Source organism: Ascidiella aspersa, chromosome 8, assembly GCF_963924565.1.
Source record: "Ascidiella aspersa chromosome 8, kaAscAspe10.2, whole genome shotgun sequence".
NCBI classification, from domain to species: Eukaryota; Metazoa; Chordata; class Ascidiacea; order Phlebobranchia; family Ascidiidae; genus Ascidiella; species Ascidiella aspersa.
The window spans coordinates 2,028,609-2,050,280 of NC_139454.1; the positions used below are offsets into that span (position 1 = coordinate 2,028,609).

The 21,672-nt window shown below is 36.1% G+C and overlaps 1 protein-coding gene and 1 pseudogene across 2 annotated transcripts; one reads left to right on the forward strand and one right to left on the reverse strand.

Moving 5' to 3' along the window:
• Window positions 1–1,822: 1,822 nt before the first annotated feature.
• On the reverse strand, window positions 1,823–12,160 carry LOC146134826 (uncharacterized; annotated as a pseudogene). The gene is made up of 9 exons (XR_014501583.1): window positions 12,112–12,160; window positions 7,056–7,324; window positions 6,530–6,681; window positions 5,905–6,047; window positions 5,164–5,363; window positions 4,678–4,838; window positions 3,575–3,706; window positions 2,866–3,033; window positions 1,823–2,173 (listed from the first exon to the last, which is right to left on the reverse strand). The product of XR_014501583.1 is annotated as an uncharacterized LOC146134826 (transcript).
• Window positions 12,161–12,284: 124 nt separating this feature from the next.
• Window positions 12,285–21,074, forward strand: LOC146134827 (uncharacterized). The gene is made up of 10 exons (XM_083395667.1): window positions 12,285–12,298; window positions 14,333–14,403; window positions 14,713–14,849; window positions 15,755–15,873; window positions 16,306–16,494; window positions 17,158–17,295; window positions 17,766–17,876; window positions 18,309–18,357; window positions 19,148–19,324; window positions 20,157–21,074. The coding sequence occupies exons 1-10, from the start codon at window positions 12,285–12,287 to the stop codon at window positions 20,292–20,294; spliced, it is 1,143 nt and encodes a 380-aa protein (XP_083251793.1). The 3' UTR covers window positions 20,295–21,074.
• Window positions 21,075–21,672: the final 598 nt, after the last annotated feature.

The following is a 21,672-nucleotide window of genomic DNA, read 5'->3' on the forward strand; positions in this document are numbered from 1 at the left end:
CACCTATTTAAGATTTTTTCTGAATTTCATTTGATCTACACCCCACGGTTTCTACATATTTCTGCGTCTGACTTTACTGTTGCAATTTGAATTATTTTGAGTGACGTTTTACAGAAATGTTTCCTTTACTGCCTCGTTTCGCCCCAATACCCGTTTTTTCTCAACATTTAATTAGTTTAGCCTTTAGCTTCAGTGTACAAAACTTGCCTGCGATTTTTCACTATTTTTATACAGACTTCTAACTTAAGCTGTTGTCTCAATTTTTTCCCCGCTGGCCTCTTTCCTCACTTCGCCAACGACAATATTTAATGAAATTTTCTCCGCCGCTTATTCGCCTGCATAATTCATACGGCAATATTACTTTTCATCATATTTGGCTTGCACCCGCTTAAATTGTAGTCAGTCTCCCAAAGAAATTCGCTTGCGTTCGGTTTATTGCGACAAAGGTAACACACGGTTTGTGGACAGTTAAATAAAGTTGGGTTTTTCGGCAAATGCCACCCGATTTTGCCAGCAATTGTGCGTACAGGTCATGACCTCAAACTGGTGTTTAAACGAAACAATTAACAATATAAAAAAACGTAGTAAGAATATTAAAGAAAAAGTTTGTTTCATTTTGAACGTTTCGAACAACTCTTTATTGATTTTCAATATAGTAAGAAGGCACTTATTCTATGTATATATAATACTGCTGAAGTGGACGGCAGAAATGCTACCTTACCACAACCTCCCAGCCATTATGCTCTGAAATATAAAGAAACAAAAGACATTTGTCCTAGATGGAAGCATCAATTAAACTGCAGCATGTGAAATAGTTGTACATGAGTTAAACCCGTGTTACATTTACGTGAAGGAAATGAATCAAAATGTTTGCTGACTGGAATAAAGTATATTTTTCTCGGACAAAGTTTGACATCCAACTGTGCGCAGAAACACTTCGACAATATTTGTGAATATATTCTTCTTTAAAGAAATTCGAAACGGAAAATTTTCACGACCTATAGCTGTTTTGCCATCTTAAAAACGCAAAACCACAGGATCAGACATTTGTCCATAATAAAACACATATATTTCGCCCAATCGTGAGTTTTTGTCAAAAGGAAAAATATTCAGGGCGCCACAATCAGTTGTAAGAAAAAAAACCACAGGAGGTCGACGATTTAGTTTGCACGAAGCAAGTATATTTCGCCAAAATTGTAAAATCATGTTCTGGAAAAGTTAAAAGAACAAATCCTGGAGAAAAAACGACAAAAAAAGAAAATCACGGAACAACTTCTTTACTCTTTATCTTATATTCAAGAAGATTCGCAATCCGCGTACGCATTAATAAAGTCACTACTCAGTTCTAATGGAGTGTTTCTCTCCGTGAAAGGCGCCTTTCATCTTGTGAGCCGTGCAATTGTTGTGAGCGAGTATTTTTCTCGGTTCGGGAAAAAGAGAAAGGCCAAACCGCTGAATAAATTCATTCCTCTTCAAGTTTTTTGAGCAGTTTGTTTGCGCGGAACATGTTTATTTGACCAAATATGTCAAATCAGTTTCGGTAGAAGTGAAAAAAAAAACACGAAGACAAACTCTGGTGAAAAATCAAAACAACAAAATCGCGGAACAACATCTTTACCTAATCAGAATATCGAAGCCCATACAGAAGTAGGTTGCATTTCGATTTAAATAAATAAATGTTGAAAGTGAATAAAGATTTATTCGAAACGTTCGTTTCAAAATGCAGCCTATTTCTGCATGTGCTTTGATATTCCTACGACGTCTTACTACAACCTCCAACCATTATGCTCCAAAAAAAACATCTTCACTTTTTTCCTTTTCTTTAAGAGGACTCGCCCTCCGAGTACGCATCAATAAAGTCACTACTCATTGAGTGCTCCTCCCCATCTTGCGTTCTAATCCTCAAAGATCGATGAAGGAGTCCCATCCCGGATGACAGAATCCCTTTGTCTATCCTGACATTAGCTCCTCTTCCGAAATCCACAACCTCCAACCTCTTAATGCTGTCCTCCAGATCTTCCAACATGTCCAGGAGTATATCCTGGATGTGGAGACATTCGCTCGTGACCCCGGGTAACCTCTCGCCGCTGCTGCTGACCCCGAGTGACCCCGCTTTCGATTGGTCGGCGTCGTGGAGGCGTGTCGCGTAACGTATGAGAGTTTCGATTCGAACCTGGAGAAATAACAGGAATTGATTCGGAATGTAGCTTTAGGGGAATTCTTACATCAATTGTTTTCAACTTTTTTTTCTCTAGAATAACAATGAGTATATCGAATAAAAATAAAAGAAGACCAAATAATATCAAAGACCAAATGCAATCACGGGCGAACACAGTGTTTCGCAACCTTTTTGGCTTGCGGCACCCTACAGAAATTATAAATAGTTCGCGGCACCCTTGCTCGTATTTTTGCTGAGTGGTTAACTGTAACGTTACAATAAACGAGATTGAAACAACACATTAACCGTGCAACAAGGTTAAAAAACCTTTTTAATTTTGGGCAATTTCATACAAAAAATTGTATCAAGAAGATTTCCCATAGAGCAAAAATTGGAATCCTAAATAATTTGAAATATCTTTCGGCACCCTTGCGCTTTACAAATGGCACCCTAGAGTGCCGCGGCACCCCGGTTGAGAACCACTGGGCTAAATAGTAATTCTTGTCTTTATATTTCTGAATCTTTACCCGACTTTAGACGGTTCACATCTGAAATCTTCCATTTCATGTTATTTTAGTTTGATAAAAAACAGACACACATATGGTTTCAAGCTCCTGTAACTTTGAAAAACTACTGTCGAACAATTCTTAATATTTTCGTTCGTGCCAGCAATTTTAACATACATGACAAAAACCAGCAGTTTTTACCTTGGACGATTCCTGGCCGCCCTTTAGTTTTTCTGCTAGGGAGCAGTGAAGAGAAGCAATGGCGGCGTGCCAACTGTGCTGGTCCGGATATTCGCTCACCACCGCATTCAAGTTGACAACGATTTCATCTTGGGTGTTCAGTTCGCGAAGTGTAATCTTGTCGCCAATCTGTGAGATCAGCAAAACGTAATCATTTAAATAGATGGGAGAATTTGTATTTTGTAGGGGGGTTTGTGTCACCATATTAATCTCTTACTGTTTGTCTGTGCAATTTGTTATTGCTGCATTTGCCATATATGAGCGGAGTAAAAAGAAGTTTCTCGTATAGTCGATTTAAGGCAGCAATGCCGAAAGTGGACGTAGGAAGAAATTTCGCGAAAAATACAGAATTATGTGAATTATTTTAAGTCTTGGTCAATTAATTGAGCTGATTGTGACGTCATTTTGTAATATCACAATATTTTTAAAGTTCAAATCTCACCGCTGGCTATTTTTTTTGAGCTCCGCCTTGTTCAAAAGTACTTCATAAAGGCAGAATTTTTAGGAAATTATTTTTGATACTCCTAGTATATTGTTGTTAGTTGTGCCGTTATTTCTGTCTAGTATTATTTAAAAAAAAGGCCACGGATTCGCACAATAATATAATTCGATTAGTTGATTTTTACTATTTTTTGTCATTTTTGGAAAGAGTACCCACGGAATTACTCACCAGACTCCAAAGTTCTTCGATCATCGATTTAATCTGTTCCTTCCCGCCAAATGCGTCACGTGACCCGTTGCTGTCATGCTTGAGTGCGTTTGCAGTCGACTTGTTGTAGACTTGTTCAAACAGCTGTTCGTCCTGCCGTTATAAGAGTCATGCACTTGAACAACTAGTTTTAAATAACCGAACTTAATATTTTGCGGTTTGCTTCAACGACCCAACTTGGGCGTGCGAGTTTATCTTGAGAGTTACGGTTTAACCCAGTGATTCCCAAACTGTGTGCCTCGAAAGATTGTCAAGTGTGCCGCTAAACTTTTTGTAATTTTTGAAAATAAATTATTTGCACTACCAATAGGCAAACACGCAAGTATTTTAGACTTAAATACGCCCTACCCATTACAAATGATAGTTTGTCGTGTTCTAGGCCGATTGTAAAGTTACACTCGTTAAAAGTGTGCCTCGAAATAGTTAGATATTTTTAGTGTGCCGTGAGTCAAAACAGTTTGGGAACCATTGGTTTTAAAGTCCGTATTCCGTATATCTTAAATTCAATATATGATTTTTTCTTCATGTAGTAAGTCACTTATAGGTAGTAATAGTTTTATCATGCCACTGTTTTTAAATCTGGACTTAAAGTTTAGTATAATTTAAAATAAAGGCTGTTTATGTTGGTCAATTAGCATCTTACGAACAATAACTTTAAACGCACAAACTTCTGTTTTCAATCTCAGGAAATAATCTGCCAAGGTTTTAACCAGTGATAGACTTTGTCAAATGTTTTGGTGCTTTTTTTGATATCCAGGAAATCCGTGTTGCGTGTCATTTCTACACGTTAAACTTTTGATTTTGATTTAACCCAAAACTTTATACCACCCAAAAATATTAAATCAAGTAAAGATGGTCGGCATGACCTCGATGTCTACATTTTATAACTTTTTAAGTTTTTAAAAGGTACGAAACCAGTATCGGATCGAGCGGACGCATATTTGGCCAAAAATGTTGGCAAAAATTTCACAAAAAATAATTCTTTATCATTTTTTGGCCTGACCTACCCCGTCGCTGTTTTTTGCAAATTCGACTTAACAAAAAAATATTTTTCATTTTCTCACCTGAACCACTCCGTCGCTGCTTTTTGCGAGTGTGACTTTAAACTTCGCCCAAACCTCGTCGGGGTTTTGCAGAAGGAAGTATTCTCGGTAAGTTTGTAGGGAGAGGGCTGTAGAGTCGCGCGCTGTGGCATCTACATCCACCTGAAACCGGTTTTGGGAACCTAAAAATCAATACTTTGCGTTACATTAAGGCGGGGGTTCTAAACCAGCGTTTCTTAACCGTGACAGTCTTCTTTTATTGTACTCTAATAGTACACAAAGAGTTAAAAAATCAGCTTAAAGATTCTCAAAACCTCTCGGCGCCGTTGAGAATTAGATATGGCCCCCAAGAGAGCGCGGCACTCAGGTTGGGATCCGCTGGTTTAGGGACTGTTTATTGTACTTATGGTTATTTACCATTTTGGTGACAACACAGCGGAATTTTGTGAAAAACAAGCGACATGATTATTCGGTAAAGTGTCTGGTAATGTACGAGAATCCACTCACCAATGATCTCATGCAACCTCTGGAAGTTCTCCTGAACATAGAAGTCGCTCTTGGTTGAGATGGCTTCCCGGATCTTGGAGGTTGCTCTTCCCAGCATCTGGTGGTCGATGAGCACTTCTCCTCTGCTAGTTTGCAATCCATCCAGCGTCTCAAGGTTCGAGTGCACGTCGTTTATCGCTAAGGTCAAGCCTTGTTGGAGCCTGAATATGATCAAACAAATTGTTGAGAGGTTGTATAGTTGAACGTATTGAGCAGGAATTAATTTCCTTCTTAAATTTTGTTTACTTCTTGTTTTTAAACATAAGCATGTTGTATTCTGTTAACGTTTCAAATAAATGGCTGGATGTTGTAGTTAGACGTAGAATGAATATCAAAGCTCCATAGAAGTAGGTAGCTTTTGTTAACTTTTTAAAAGTTTGTAAAATGACACTTGTTTATGAAATTTGAATTATTTTGCAATGAAAACAAAACTGAATTATTTACAAACACATGTGTTCAACTTTGACGTGACTAGCAAGGAGACCTGTTGTTTTTTTATATAATCCTTGATAGGTTGCATTTTTTCATTGAGCTTTTGGAAGAGGATTTCAAGGCTGGAAATATTTTAGATTGTCCATGTTTTTTTCCAACTTTAGCGTTTTGTTTTTAAAAATTCGTTTTTTTGTAAAAAATGTTTTTACAAAAATAGGATAACTGAAAATTATCAAGAAAAGTCTCGCAATTACTCGTACTGACGCTTACCCGAGCGGCCTGAGTTTGACTCCCTTCCCAGCCAAGCTCTGTATTCCCTCCTTGTTGTACTTGTTGTCCCACGAGTAAGGGTGGGCGAATGTGAAGTGGATAGAAGCCCTGATCGAATTCCTCCTGCAGTATTCCAGCAACCTCTGTGTAAGACAACCGACAATTGACATGGCTGTGTACTTATGAGGTTTACATGACACATTTTTAACTTACGAAATTAACTTTTTTTTGTGACCGGTTAGGCCGCCTGCCTAAAATTTTATTACCTTCTTATTTATCTCTAGGCCAGTTTATATGACCAAATAAAATTGTGTTTCTTTGTTCATTCCGCAGCCAATTTACATAACACCTTAGAAATAAATCCGTATCATTTTTTTTTCTGTCTTCAAGCCATTTTTCTATTCTTAACGTTATGCTTTCGTAAATTCATTGTTTTGCATTCTAAATCGAATTTCTTTGCAAAAAGGAAATCTTTTTTTTGTTACCCCAAAACACGACATAATTCCGCACTCTAAACATTATATAATTTCCTCGTATATTGAAGCACAACGCTTTCTGTTCACTCGTGGGTTTACCGCATATTTAGAACAAGGTTCTACTTAATTTGAACAGAACATCATCTTACCAGCAGTTCGTCCGCTCCAACGTTACTTGGGCTTTGGCTCGCCAGCACTTCAATGTTCACCGAAGAATTCGGCGGCAATTTGAGCTCGCTTTCCCCGCTGCTTTCCCGCACGTTTGTCGATCTTTTGCCTGATGGACCTCAAATCGAAAAAACTTGACATTTAATCTTGTTTTCCAACACAGTGTTGATGTCACTTGCTTATCGTCAAAGACACTCTTTTGTTTTTAAAGTTTTCTCTGCTGAAGCTATTTATACTTACCGTATATAACAGAGCCAAAATAATTCATGTTTTAGTAAGAGTGTAATTTTACTCCTGACTGGAAAAATTGTTCTTCGAAATAGTCTTTTAGCTTTATTTTTTAATGAATTATTAAACTTTATTCGGATATTTTAAGCACACGCCTTGTTTTTTAATCAGTTTTGAGTGGTTTGCACCGCATTGATGACACACTATTTTCTGACGATAAGCAATCCGAAATATTTGGCGTAATCCGTTGCGATCCAGTGCTCTATCGTTCCCACCCACCTGCTTTTCCCGTCATGTCCTTCACGAACTCGCCGACCGGATCTGACGTCTTACTGCCGGTCACCTTGCGGCTGTAGATGACGTCATCCCCGCCATCTTTGCAATTTCTGTACACCGTCGCCACTAGGAGTCGCCCCACCACCGATTTTTCTTTCCCATCTGGGGACTTTCCGTTGTTGTTTTGCTCGTCTGACGGTTTCAGCAGAAAATATTTCACGTACTCGTCCAATGAAAGAGTTTCAGCCATTTTTCGGCTTTTTTGAAGCTGACTGTTGGAAAAATGATCAACTGCTATATTTTTTTATGATTTTTTTTATGATACCCGATACTAAGGGATCGATACTTAGGTAGTATCGGTGGCGATCCGGTCTCAAATTAATTTAGGGCATTTTAGTCCTGGTTTGCGATCGAACACAGCGATTCAATCTTGAAAGATAAGTTTATTTTCTTAAACGCCAAAGACTTTAACCTAATAGCCTGCGAAAAAACTTTTGGGCGCACTTCTAGTAAATTTATGGGCGCTCTACCCAGTCTATGCACTCTGGTAGTAATTCTCAAACTGTGTGCCGCGCAACTTTTTGGTTATCTAGGAAAATAACCTTTTCATATTACAACTGCATGCAACTGCATGGTCTTGGGAAAAAAATAAAGTTTAGAAAAGTACACAGTGACTTTTCGAACACCCTTGTGGAACCATTTAAAAAATAATCTACATTTTCTTTAGACGGAATATTGCAAAACTGACAAAACTCGCTATGCTTGTTGTTTAATTGTAGGAACGCCTGAAGTTACTTTACAGATGCACTCAAACTACTGCCATTCTTTAACCCAGTGGTCTCTAACCTATTTTAACCGACCAACAATTACATATAAAATGAAATGACCATTTACATGCGACCCAGCTGTTTTTCCTACGTAATTTTTTTAACTTATAAATAACACAAGCAAAACGCCTCAATTAACTTGAACGCATGAATTAACTTAACAGATGCACTCATACTACTGTCCTTCTTGAACCTGTTGGCGTTTCATGTCAACGATTTCTCCTTATACCTGGTCTACAGGTTCGCTCCCTTATGGCTTTGTTTGTTTACGTCTGACGCGATTGCCAACAACTTGTCGCCGACCTCTACCACCTTGTTAATGATTCTCGAAGACGCCCGACACCGACTTTTGATTCCCGTGCTCTGCACATTGCGGTGGTCGAACACATATTTAGATGTGTATCATTCAACTTTGTTAAATAGATTGAAATTATCATTTTACAGAAATCGCTCTTCTGGTGTAAACGACGTTTCGGAAAATGTCGGTTTCTAACTTCGTTTGCACCGAAGAGTGATTTTCTAACATTTTAGGGAAGGCAATGTTAAACACAACACATTTTTTCCATCCTGATGAGGTCAGCTGGTATGTGCTGCTGAAACGTCGGTTTATAGTTCGTTTACACCAGAAGAGCGATTTCTATTTATTGATATGTTGCCTGGTAACTCAATAATTGAAGTTGAGTTCAAAATTGCAAAGTCTTTAAAGCCTAGTGAGGTAGTTTTTTTCTTTGTCGCAGTCTTCTCTGTTGAAATATACTCAGTTTAGACTTCCTGATTTAAATTTCTCTTAATATCTCACTTTATTTAACGCTGTGCATGACTTTTTGCTAGCTTCTCGTTGGTTTTAATGTTAAATACTTTCCCATAGCACAAAAAACACGTTTAAATTGATGAATAGGGTTGAGTCTTTATTTTCTAATTTGTCGTTCAACCAACACCTACCGAAAAATCCAACAATTCAATCGTGAGAGTTAGACTAACTGCAATGGTTAATCTCACAAAAACTTTGCGTCAACTGATGCTTTACCAGTACTATACATGTCTAGTTATAACGGTCATATCGGTTTAACATTTCGGTGAATGGTATACAACTATCTGTGGTAGGGCTTAGCAAAACCTAAAAAGTTTAGGAAGCCCTCCCTTAAACCTTGACAATGCTAAAGGCTAGTATTTTCAATCATGCGAGTTATGTAACTTGCCACTACTATATTGCAGGTCTTTGCACTGGTCTCTTTGAAACATCCCTTTTTACTGCCGAGTGCCAACATGTCACGCCGAACACGATTTTCCTTCTGACAAGAACCAGAACGACTAGAAACATGCTCTCCCTCGCAAAGCATGTAGCTTACATACTAGCTCCCCGAAAACATTTAAGGCAATGTCAGACTATATAAGCTTTATATGATTTTACAATACAAAGTAAATGTGACTTAAAAGTGTCTCGGTCCCAGTTAAAAACGTATACAAGTGTATAAAGATGTCCGATCATGTCGAATCAGGGACGATACCCGATACCAAGTGGCAGTATCGGAATTTGTCCGATACTAGGGTGGTATTGGTGCCGATTCGATGCCAAATTGGTATAGGAATGACAGTCAGCTGTTGGGGTCAATAAATTTATTCACAGCTCTATCTTTTAATTTTCTTAACCCTTTTTAAAAAATCGTAAAAAATCACTTTGTTAACTGAAATTAATAGCGTATTGCTGTTAACATTATAACCTTAATACAGCTCAACTATAGGCCATGGTACGTTACTCATACAATCTCGTGACTGCATGGTGCTGATATAACGATTTTTATGAATTAAAAATTCTGAAAAAAGCTATTTTTAGTGAAAATAAGCGTCCGGGTAAGCATCTGAGGTGTAATTTACAAGAGTAATTAGGCAACTGATTATGACATTAACCAATTGAAAAATGCGTCAGAATATTCGTTTTGCGGCCGCTATGAAAAAATCGCATGTTGGCCGCAGGTTGTACACCACTGTCCACTGGTTTAGTTGATGTGGCCGTCTAATTGCTAGCAAGGTCGTGAGAAAACTGTGCTATGCATATAACCCAGTGAAGCGGCCATTGTCTTTTTGTGGTTCCAGTCTTTACCGCAATTGTTCGCTCAAATCACGCCCAGACATTGCTTTGTGCTACCTTCCACATTGCTCGTGGTTTGAAAGAACGCTCAAGTTTTGTTCAAGTGTGTCTAGCTTTATTCGGTCTGGAAACTTAACTGGTGCGCTTAAAATATGGCGTTTTTGGATTGGATTTGCGCATACTCTACTTTTGTCTGTTATAAAAACTGCAAAGTTTTTTCTGAACAAGTGACAATGTTAATATAGGTAACATTTAAAGCAAAAAAACGTGCTGGAAAAAGGGGTTTACCGGTCGAGATTATATTCAGCTTATCTAGGCTACCTTAGTGATTACATTTTTGTAATGTGTCTTTGAACAGCCTTATTCATTTCATAAGTTATTTAGCCGATAAGTCCTATTACCAAAAATTTTAAATATGCTTTTTTACGAATGTCATTTGTTCGTAGACTGACCTGCCCAAGTTATAAAAAAGGTTTCTGCATCGAAGTGCGCCTAATACAACACAAATCTCGCCAATATTTTGGTGTTATAAACTCTTACACTGTAAAACTCCTTTCAGAACTAGGTTTCCCGCAATTAAAAGCATTTAAAGTAGTAAAAATATGTCAGCTAGTAAATTCTTGCCTCCTTACACCACAAAGGGCTAGTCCTTCTGCGAAAACTCCATAACCCAAAGCAAATATTTTCTTTAACGGTTTTGCCCCGATTTGTTTGACGCCACTTTCAAACACGAACAGGCATCACGCCAATTATTGCGTCACAAGAGCCCTTTATGCGGTCACACACAGCGGGTAAATTCAAACGTAAGTCATCGGCATTGTTCGAACACGGATAGTACAGATAGTTTGCATGTTTTCACCACAAAAACGCATCTACGTTTTGTTATTATACTATATCTTTTAAAACCTGATTTCGCGCCTTTTTAAAAACACATTCTTGCACACGAAAAAACAGTTTAAATGGCTACTACAGCAACAAATTGCCGTTTTGTGATTTTAAATGTGTGTTTTTTTTTGCGTTTTTTTACCTTTTAGGTCAGTTTTAAAAGGCATCACTAACCTTAAACCCTGATTTTCTATTAAATAGCCTAACCTAGAAGAACAAAAGGCCACATTTATAGAAATATTTATTTTTTTCAGCCACCAGTTATGGTGGCATATCAAAAACTTTTTTTTAAGTTAATCTTGTGACTTTTTTACCCTTATTTCTCTCTTGCATAAAATGACAGCACTACAATGGCAGCTGGCTGTTTCTAACTGGCCATTTAAACAGTCCTGTACGTAAAGCTCCCAGTCACTTGAGTTATAGCGTCCTGTGTATGTTTACTTTCCATATTCGCCGGCGCGTCTTTTGAATTCCACGTGTGACTCACTATAGGCTCGTATTTACCAAACCGATGTTTCTCGCCATATTTGTCCAAGTCTCTTTATCAGCGTTTACCGGAAACTAGGTTGCCCGGACAAGTTTCGCGACTTTTTCACAAAGTAAAACCGATATTGACGTCATTAGTAGCATTTACGTCACTTTTACCCAGTGTTGTAAACAAATCATTTGCAGCAAGGAAAAAGGTTAAGAACCACTGACTTACTTAAACAAAAACTTTGAATATGGGGAAAATGGAGACAAAGCGCTTATTACAAACTAGGCATAAAGTCCAGAGAAAAATACAAACACAAGACCAAGTCAAATATATTTTTTTTAAATAACAAGTCAAGTCTCAGTAAAATCATTAAGCAAGTCTATCTCAAGTCCGTGTCAAAAACAAAACGTATTAAGCTTGGTAAACTTGTCCGATGTTATGCGTAATAACTTAACTAAAAATAAACAAAGAACGTACAGCCAGCAAACTGTTTAATAACCCCAATTTTAATAAAAAAAGTTCATAACGATACATTTCGTTTCAACGTATGTCTTGTGTTCAAAGTACTTAAGTCAAGTCATTTGAAAACAGAGACTTAAGTGTTTGACTCAAGTCATTCCAACACTGGTAGCATTTACGTTACTTTAATCATTTTTGCCTCACACGTTTTAAAACTCACTTAACCTTGTTCGGACCTTGATAAACGGGGCTGTTTGCATCAACAAAATCGCTCAAATTTGTTCACAAGTAACAAAGCACGTTGTAAATTTTAGTTTAACTTACCTTTTTGGCATTTCTGCGTTTTCTTCATACGTTCCTTATGACCTTTATACTCTATCTGCAAAACACCAAAAATCAAACAAGAACCTAATTTTCGAAAAAATCCTAACTGATTAACTGATTATATCACTGTTTTTTCGCATATTTCCTATTTGGAATAATTTCGATAGAATGAGATGCCTAATGCCAAGTAAAACCCAATACTAGAGTGGTGTCGTTGCCGATCTAAAACTAACCTAACATAGGAATTCCAGCCGTGATTTACGATCAAATGCAGTGATTTCAATCTTAAAATGGTGTATGATTAAAAAATAATGGGTTGCCAACTAAAGATAACTAAATTTAACGCTCTAATTTAAAAAATAACTTTTATGGCGATAATTACAGCAATCAAGTTGAACAACAGTAGTAGCTAACGCGCTAGTTTTTTCTCCAAAAACCGTGGCTTTGTTGTGCTTGCGCCATCCAGCCTGCAACTGAGCGTTTAAGGATTGCTTTTTTGTTTGGCCCAAAATAAACTTCTTTTCAGTTGTGTGCCGACGTTTTTTGCCCGAATGCGCTCAGTGATTGTCTCAAGTGTGAAGCGTTATTGGAGCAGCCCTCCTTTTGTTATTGGAGCGCTGTCATATCTTCTGTGCTACTTAACCCTTTAACTGCTGAATTCTTTTTCGCTAAATCTCAAGTTTTGAGCGGGTGCTGCTTTATGACTTCTCCTGCAAAAGTCTTAGAAGATAGCCAATAAGTTTCTCTGGCAAAGTTGTTTCTCTTGAATTTTTCTACAAGTTGGGTGAAAACAAATTTTGATGACGTCATCACAAAATTGATGACGTCACTTTGAAATGTATTTTTATGAAATTTGTAAACATAAATTTTCCAAAGTCTAACCACTGAAGCCATGGTCGAGCAGTTGCCGTGGGCGAAATAATTCATGAATCGGCTTGATTCAAAAACAGCTCCTCTGCTAATAATTGTAATTCTGATTACAAATTAGAAATTAATTACGATTTACAAATTATTCATCAAGATGATGTTGCTTTACTCGAACTATTTAGCTTTGACTTTTATTTTTAAGCCACATAAAATACATTATTGTTTATAGTGTGCTTATGACAGATCTGTTTGACAACTTTTAAATACCGAGCCAAGCATACCAGGAGTGTTTTTGGAATCTCTATTCCAGCTTTATTTTCCTATCATAGAAGCCTTTATCGAGAAGCGTTTAATCCAAACAAATTCCACAGATTCTCGGAACTTGCGAATGGTTGGAGAGGACCTCTGTCCAAACCAATGCTTGAATTCTGTTGATTCTTATCGATAATACTGCCAAAATGAATTTAATCCACTACGAATCTTGCTGAGTGGAAGCATACATCGTTATGGGCATTTTCATAAACATTTGAAAGCGCCAGGTTATTTTTTACAGGCCTCTGCCTGTTTTGGTTCACACCTTGGTTTCTTGGCAAGATTTAATGATATGTCCACCAATAGTTATAAAAACACGAAAACAAATTAAAAACTCCAGGTTGGCACAAAGATCTTTAGATGTAATTGAAAGACCCTACGTTTTTTCTAAAATCTTTCAATTTATTTTATGTGCAGCTTAAGTTGTGTTCCGTGCCGTGCTAAAACAAATCTTTAAACTATATTTGTTGTCGTGGTGACCATTGTATTTAAATTCTGTTTTGTTTTTAAAACTAAAATTTAAAACACGCCAGACAATTTCCTGTGCCTCGATTTGGGTTATTTTAGATAGGAAGTGAAATAACATTTTTCGACATTCTTTTTCTAAAATATGCCGCACTACATTGTCACAAATAAAAGAGACCGTTTGCATTCAAAGCAGGTTGTGATTTAATATATTATTCCGAACTGCAAGTTGCCTTTAAAGTGCTAACCGAAGTCAGTCAGCTTGATCAAGATTGTCTTGCAAGCAAGACAGGTCAGAAAAACAAATAGCCTGTTGGGAGGTCCTTGATCATACCGGGACCGTTGCTCTACCAACTGATCTACACAGGCACAGACCATTGTCTGCTGTATTCTGTTTGTAAAACTAGCCTCAAAAGGGGATAAACAGCCCGTTTTTAGCAACTGAAACGTACATACACAATGTATTCTGTGATCAAACCATTCTGGGGTCGTACTGACTAATGGCACCCAATATTTATAATACACGTTATACCTTTGAAAAGATTTAGTTTTCCTAAACTGTTTATTTTTATTTTAGTCGAAAACTGGAATCCGACGAGGAAATTCAAAAACTTACAGCTCTTCACGAATCTGAACTAAACGAATTGGGTGAGTTTTTGCCGCTAAACAACGAATAATTTGTCAGTAAAAAACAAATCGACACAAATTACGTGTAGACACTTCCACGTTTAAACAACGATGCGTTATTTTTATTTTTACTAAAAATAAGTGTTGACGATTTGTTATTTTGTTAATTTTCCAATTTTTAATACAAACATTGACCAAATTACCAAAAACAACACAAAAGAAATTTCGTAGGCAAATAAAATATGCCAATCACTGTTCTGAAATTAATATTAAATAGCGATATTGAAAAAACCCTAAAAAAATAGTCGCTTTAACTTCTAAAACGCCCAGAACGGGAACGAACCGCGGTTGAGAAGTTGAACGCGCAAGTACGAAGTTCGGATGAGGAGAAGGAAAAGCTACGGAACACGGTGGAAACCTTGCGCTCATCCGCTGAGGAAGCGAACCTCTCATTGGAGCGAGAACAGGTGAAAAAACATGTTGTTGTTCATTTCTAGCTTTGCTTGCACTACAATCCTGATTATAGTCCGTAAAGTCGACTTTTAACAATCAGGCAATGTGAATAGTTTTGCTTTTGATCACGCGACCACCAATTAATATAATATCAAGAAATAAGTTCAGAAAATGTTTGCTTATTTTTTAGATTCGTTCGAAACGATTACAAATGCTGTCTCTTTCTTTATGGGCTTCGATTTTCGTTTTTCATTTTGTTTTTCGTTTTTAATTTTGAAAATATACATTTTAAATCATGTTTTTACTATTAATTATCGTTTGTTAACTTGAAAAGTCTTTCTACACCATTAATATTTCAATATTCGTGTAAAAAAGAAAAAATAAGATTAAAAACGGCTAAACAGTCTTAAAATTAAACACAATATGCAAGTGAATAAACTACACATAAATAAAATAATTGTAAGTTTGATACTATATTATATTATTGATTTGTAAACAAACTTCCTAAAAAATTTGACAAATTGCTCACTCCCAAGTTCCAACTAACAACTTCACTTTTGTGAATGAAACCAATACCTGGTTATTAATTTACTGTGCTGATAAATCTTTACTGGCAAACATTAGATTTTAAGTATACCTAAACTATGAAATAATTTATTACAAATTTGTTTAATTGCATTTTCTGTTTATTTTTAAAATGTATCAGCTTTTTAAAACTAATTTTTCCAACATTGCTAGTTTAGCAAAACTTCATTAATATGCAGGAAAAATAATCATAGAAAATAATTTTAATTAGTATTTAATTAGAGAATACTTAATCTTGAATTTTAACTCGCATTAAATCTAAGTTTCGAGCTAAAAAAATAATAAAGCAACCTTTTTATCAGTTTTTCAACATTTCTCTCTATTTATTTTTCAGGAAGAGCTCTCACAACTACGCGACGAAAACGCGGAATTATCCGAAAGATTACGTCACACTGAATGCGAGAGTGACGTAATCAGTCAACAGTTAAATGACGTCACATCCGAAGTTGAATCGTAAGTTTGAAGTTTTAAATATTGTTTAGTGCGAACGAAATAAATGCGGTAATTTTGATTCTATGTTTTTTAATTAAATATTGACCATTTTGATTGTTCCGATTTGGAACCGATACCTTTTCGATATTTCGTAACTTTAGTGAAAATCTCGTTCTCCCAATTTGCTTTAAGTCTTTCTTTTCAATTGTTTTGTGTTCATTTATTTTATCTTTGGATGATTTTTACCGTTTGAATTTATACTGTGATTAATTATTATTAGACAAATAGCTCAGCGGTATTTTATATATATATCGCCAATGGGATTGTCAGCTCCAATAAGTGAAATAAAATACACACACATAGCAATAGTAATAATAAAATCCATAAAAAAAACGGTTCATAAAGATTCGATTCGACTCTTGAAATAAACTGCTGATATTTCGTTTGGTTCAGCTACAAATCAAAACTAAAGGAATCCGAGGCAAAAATAAAGTCAGCTGCTTCTGAGCTTGCCAGGGTCACTCAAGCGTGGCAGGAATCGAAGGAGGCCTTTGTTACGTCACAAGAGGAGAACGACCGCTTGAAACAAGCCGCGAAAAGTGCTGAGTCAGCGAATCAAGCCAAACTCAGCGAATTTACGAGGTTAGATTGTGTGCAGCGCTGTTACTTGTGAGGCATAATTAACGTTCACCGTATAACTTCGTAAAGTAAAATCTTGCTTTTTATTAAAAGTTTTTATCAAAGATCACAAAAGAAGTGAACAGGTTTTTCTGGTCTCCATACTTTTGTATTAAGCCATTTGTAAGCTTTTATTAAAATTCTTGGCCTTCTTTTGAACGACTTGTTCACAATTCGTGGAAAGTTTTGGTAAATTTTCGTTAAAAACGCTAACGTCGTTGAATTTTCACCTTATTTTTTTCAGGTTAGTAAGCTGATCAGTGTTATAATGACTTAAGTTAATGGCATGACTTGAATTTACATAAACCACTGTTTTCATACTTGGCTAACGCAATTCATTTTTTTAAATGGGTTATTTATCTATTTTTTTACACGTATAACAGTTTCCTCACTATGCTATTGTTGCGTTTTTGTCATTTTTCAGTTGAGATAGTGGTTATAAACGAACGAATTCACGAATTGTAGCGGTTTAATTTTTATTTGCATGTGAATTACTTGACGGAGAGTACGACGTTGACTCGAGTTAATTTCCAAATCACTTAAGTTGGACTTAAGTCATTTAAGTTAGTAATGCCATGTACTACGTTGCAGATAGAAAATTTTGATCGCATAATTTGTTGTTTTTAGGCGAATTCTTGAAACTCAAAAGAAACTGAATCAGAGCGAAAAATCGGCAAAATTGGCGCAAAAAGAGAACGAAGAAACCAAAGCTGAAATGCAGAAAAAAATCAAGAATTTAACTGAAACCGAACAACTAGTGGCAAGGTAAGGAAGATTACTCTGTGATATTTGAATCTCTAAATATGTAAACAAAGAAAAAAAACTTTAAATTAAAAAAAAATCTTTAAATATCTATAAATTTGTTTCATAAAAGTGTTTGGCAACCCTGTAATGCTTGTTAGAGTTTCTGCATTTTAAAGACAATTTCAGAGAAAACATTAAAAAATTAAAGAAAAAGGCTTCCCATGAAAAAAAGATTTCTATCGAATATGAAGCCCCCGATCATTACCATTGGACTTATAATAAATTTAATTACTTTTGCTTGTTTGACCATATAGGTTAGCTATAACGTCATTTGGTATCGGATTAGATCCCGTGACTTTTCGCACAAAATATCGTTTATCGGAACAAAATATCGGGTATCGTACATTTCTAGATATTTCTTGTGTTTATTTCCGGTCTGTGTTATATTTCAGCAGGTCGTTCGTTTAGCTACAAATTTATTTTTTGTTTAGCTTAAAGGAAGAGAACCGAAGGCTGAACGATGACCTCGTCGCCGCCAACGAAAATATTCGTCAGCAGAAAGCCAATGACGTCAGTGATGATGTCATCGACGAATTGCAAAAGTCAGTTTTTTCATGATTTAACAAAGGTCATTGTGTTTTGTAACGATGCGCAATCACGTTGCACCAGTAAGGCGCATAATTGAAAATGTTATTCAACTTATTATTAATTGCTAAATGTGACATCAAATGCACAATTTCTCATTTAGTTTAAAAAAACATAACCTTCTTTAAAGCAACGAATTAAATCTATTTTTTTCGAATTGGTATTCAGGTGACTATGAGCTGTTAACTGTCGTTTGTACAAATTAATTCCTCAGTGTTAAAATCCAAATCTTACTTTTCACATTTCGACGCATTTTGTTTGCATATGCGCTCACGTTTGCCCCTAAATAATTAGTTGGTTAGCGCAGATTTCCCACTTAAGGATGCGATTTGGTTTTATGTAATATTTTTATCACTTTTATGATACTTAAGTGTTTATGTTGCTTTTAGATGGAAGTCCCTCTATGAAGAATTGGCCGAGAAAGTAAAGCCTTTCCAGGTAATCCTGAACAACAGGTTCTGTAGCGGTCTCCCGACTGATTTTTAGCTTTACTGTAAAATTCTAACAATAATGACTAGGGATGTCCGACATTTTATTTCAAAATACTAAAATTTTGGACGCGGTGCGATACTAAATGACTTTATTACTATGTCCAAACATACAAAAAAGTTAGCAAATCCTATTTTGTTCGGCCAAAATTTGCTTTAACGTCAATAAGTGTAGTTTCCTCTATTTGTCACCCTATTTTTTTATAAATTTGCCCCTCAGGGTAGAACCGGTGCATTTGATCACCAACCCAGGCTAAATTCCGATATTAATTTAACCGATACCACCCTAGCATCGAGTATCGGCTACGATCCGGTATTATCGGACATCCCCATCACTGATTACGTCATACAAAAATCGTGCCTTATGGGTGGGTCAAAACACGTCACTAACCAACGTTTAAAAAATCTGCGGTTGTACCAAGTACCAGCTCCGATCAATATTATCGTACATCTTTAACACTGACGTCATAAATAACGCGTACTCACAGATCCAGTGGGATGGCTATTCGCGCGCACAGAGAACTACTGTTTTATGTAATACTGATGCACTTCCATTGTCAGTTATACGATAAATTTGTGCGTTTAGGCATTCTGTGCTTTCCCCATGTCTTGTATAACTTTATATCCCAACGTTTGCGCAGTCGGACTCGGTTTAAAATACCACAGCACACTTAAGAATCCTACGAAGTACTTAGTTAAAAGCTGTTTTGTACAACACTGACGCACATACGTACTCACAGAGCCAGTTGGACGCCTACTCGCTCGAAAAGTCTTCCCTTATGAGCAAAACGAGCGCTGCTAAGAGTGAGTTGAACCAGCTCGGCAAGAAATACGCGGAGCTACTCGGCCATCAAAATCAACGACAGAAGATAAGGCACGTTGTTAAGATTAAGGAGGAAAATCTTGGGCTTAAACAGGTAACCTCCCACTGCTGTGTCTGTTCCCAAACTCTTTTGGCTCGTGGCACACTAAAATTACCTTAAATATGTCGCTGCACACTTTTAACATAGCAACAATGGAGTAATTTTACAAGCGCCCTTTACACGCGACAAATGTAATTAATTTGTAAGTACGTATTTAAGTCTAAAATGCTTGAACTTATTTTCCGAGATTACCAAAAGTTTCGCGGCAATCTCTCGACGCACACAGTTTGGGAATCACTGCTGTGCGGACTATTATTGGTTGCGTGATCGTGCGCTCCAGTTCGTAAACAAGTCATTTTAACTTAAAAATAACTTTATTCTCAGTCAAGTCATTGTTAGAGCAAATCAACTACAAGTCTAGTCGTTGATAAATATAAAAAGGAAAACTAATAAAACTGATAAGTTACATCTAAAAATAATGAAAAAGCTAGGGTGGTAATAGTCTTATTTTTAACTGTGTCTTTATTCGAAAGTCGGTCGTAATGCATTAATCCGTTAAGATAGTTAAGAATATCAAAACGGAGAATTTACGAATAAAACTGCTCTATTTCCAAATCCTTTGTAGCGAAAGCACACAGTAATAATGCAGGTTAGCATTCCATTTATCGTAACCGCCAATTAAGTTTTTTTCAAAAATACATCTAGTTTTAAAAAAATCTAATACTGTTTTACTAAATTTCAACTTAATAGATCTTAACAGGAATCGTTGTAAAGATAAAAACAAAAAACATATAAAGAAAAAAATTATTACTGTTTTATAATTAGAGATAATTCTTGATTTTCAATATTTTTATTCCGAATTCCTGAAACAGTATTTTGTCCTAAGGAAAACCTCAAGCTACGAAACCAGGTGAGTTCGCTACAGCGAAAAGTAATCGACAACCGAAAGCCGAAAATGGATTCTTCCAAACCTTTCGAGAACCACAAGGAAAATGAAAAACCCTCGATTTCGGAGCAAAACTGAGTCGAGCATTGAATGAAACGCACCTGGGATTACAATGTATGTGGATGTTTTGATTGTAAGTGGCCAAAAGGTTTTTAAACACAGAAAAGCTATCACAGACTCGCCAAAATCTGTCGATCAATTGATCGAATGTGTCGTAATATTTGGTCAAAAAGCAGCTTCCGAGGGGCTAGATCACAGTTGTTAACACATATGCGTGTGTTTGTCTTTCGGTAACTGCAGTCTTTATACAAAGGTCGTTTTCCGTAGGTTGCGTAATTAGATAAAAACGTGTCATTACTTGATTTCTAAGGTTTATTTTGCTTTTACGCATCCATAAAGTTTTACGGATTTATATTTTTGGAGAACAATCATAAGTTAAAAATTGCAGCAAAAAGTGACCAAAATCCGTGTAATTACCTTGAAACGTTTTTATAATTTTTAAACTTTTTTGCCATCTACCTATGACAACTCCAATTTTAACAGTTGCATGAAACTATTTGTCTATAAATTTTAAATTTATCTTTTAAAAGCTTAACACGCAGAAATATGTACACATCAAATAAGTTTTATTTTGTGCCAACTTTTATCTAGCAAACCTACACGTGTTTCACAAGTTTCTATTCTCCATAACCAGCTAGCTCTGGTTTTACTATTCAGCAGTTTTAGTATTTCGCTGATCTTCCATTAAAAGTGCAACATTTTTATCGCTTAGTGCCAGAGACCACTTGTTTTTATTCGCTGCTATAAATCTTCGTTTATTCTTTTTTATTATTTTCGTAGAATTTTGTCTTGTGTAATCTCGGGATATTATAAAAAATCGTAAAAAAAAAACATGATAGTGATTGTGGATCTGCGTGACATCCCTGCTAAAAAGTCGTTAACGATTACCAGAAAGTAAAGTAGTAAACTGAATTTGAAATTCGCCAGTTGAAACTAATCTTGTCAGGAGTCCAATGTATGCACGAATTGTTTATTCAATAAGGTATGATCGTAATATAGCTACTTGCTTTAGATCACTGATTCCCAAGAAACAAAAAGAAACAAAAATTATTGAAACACGCATAGGGAAGATTTTTCAAACATTGGGAATCACTGCTCTAAAGAGGTTGATTAATATTACCCACCACATGCAAAAAATTATAATCGTACACAAGACGAATAGAATATTCAAGAAAGTGCGAAGAAAATGAGAGAGAAAAACGCAAATTGATTGGCGACCAGCGCAGTTAGTTTCAATTTTCGACGCAAGATAAGGAACTTAGAAGTGTTAATATATTTTTTGCGTGAAAACAGACGAAATTTCGACAAATTTGTAAAGATAGGTGGCACGATGAACCTACAAATTGTCTTAACAATTTGCCCCACCAGATTAGTACAAGCACGTCTATGATTTAAA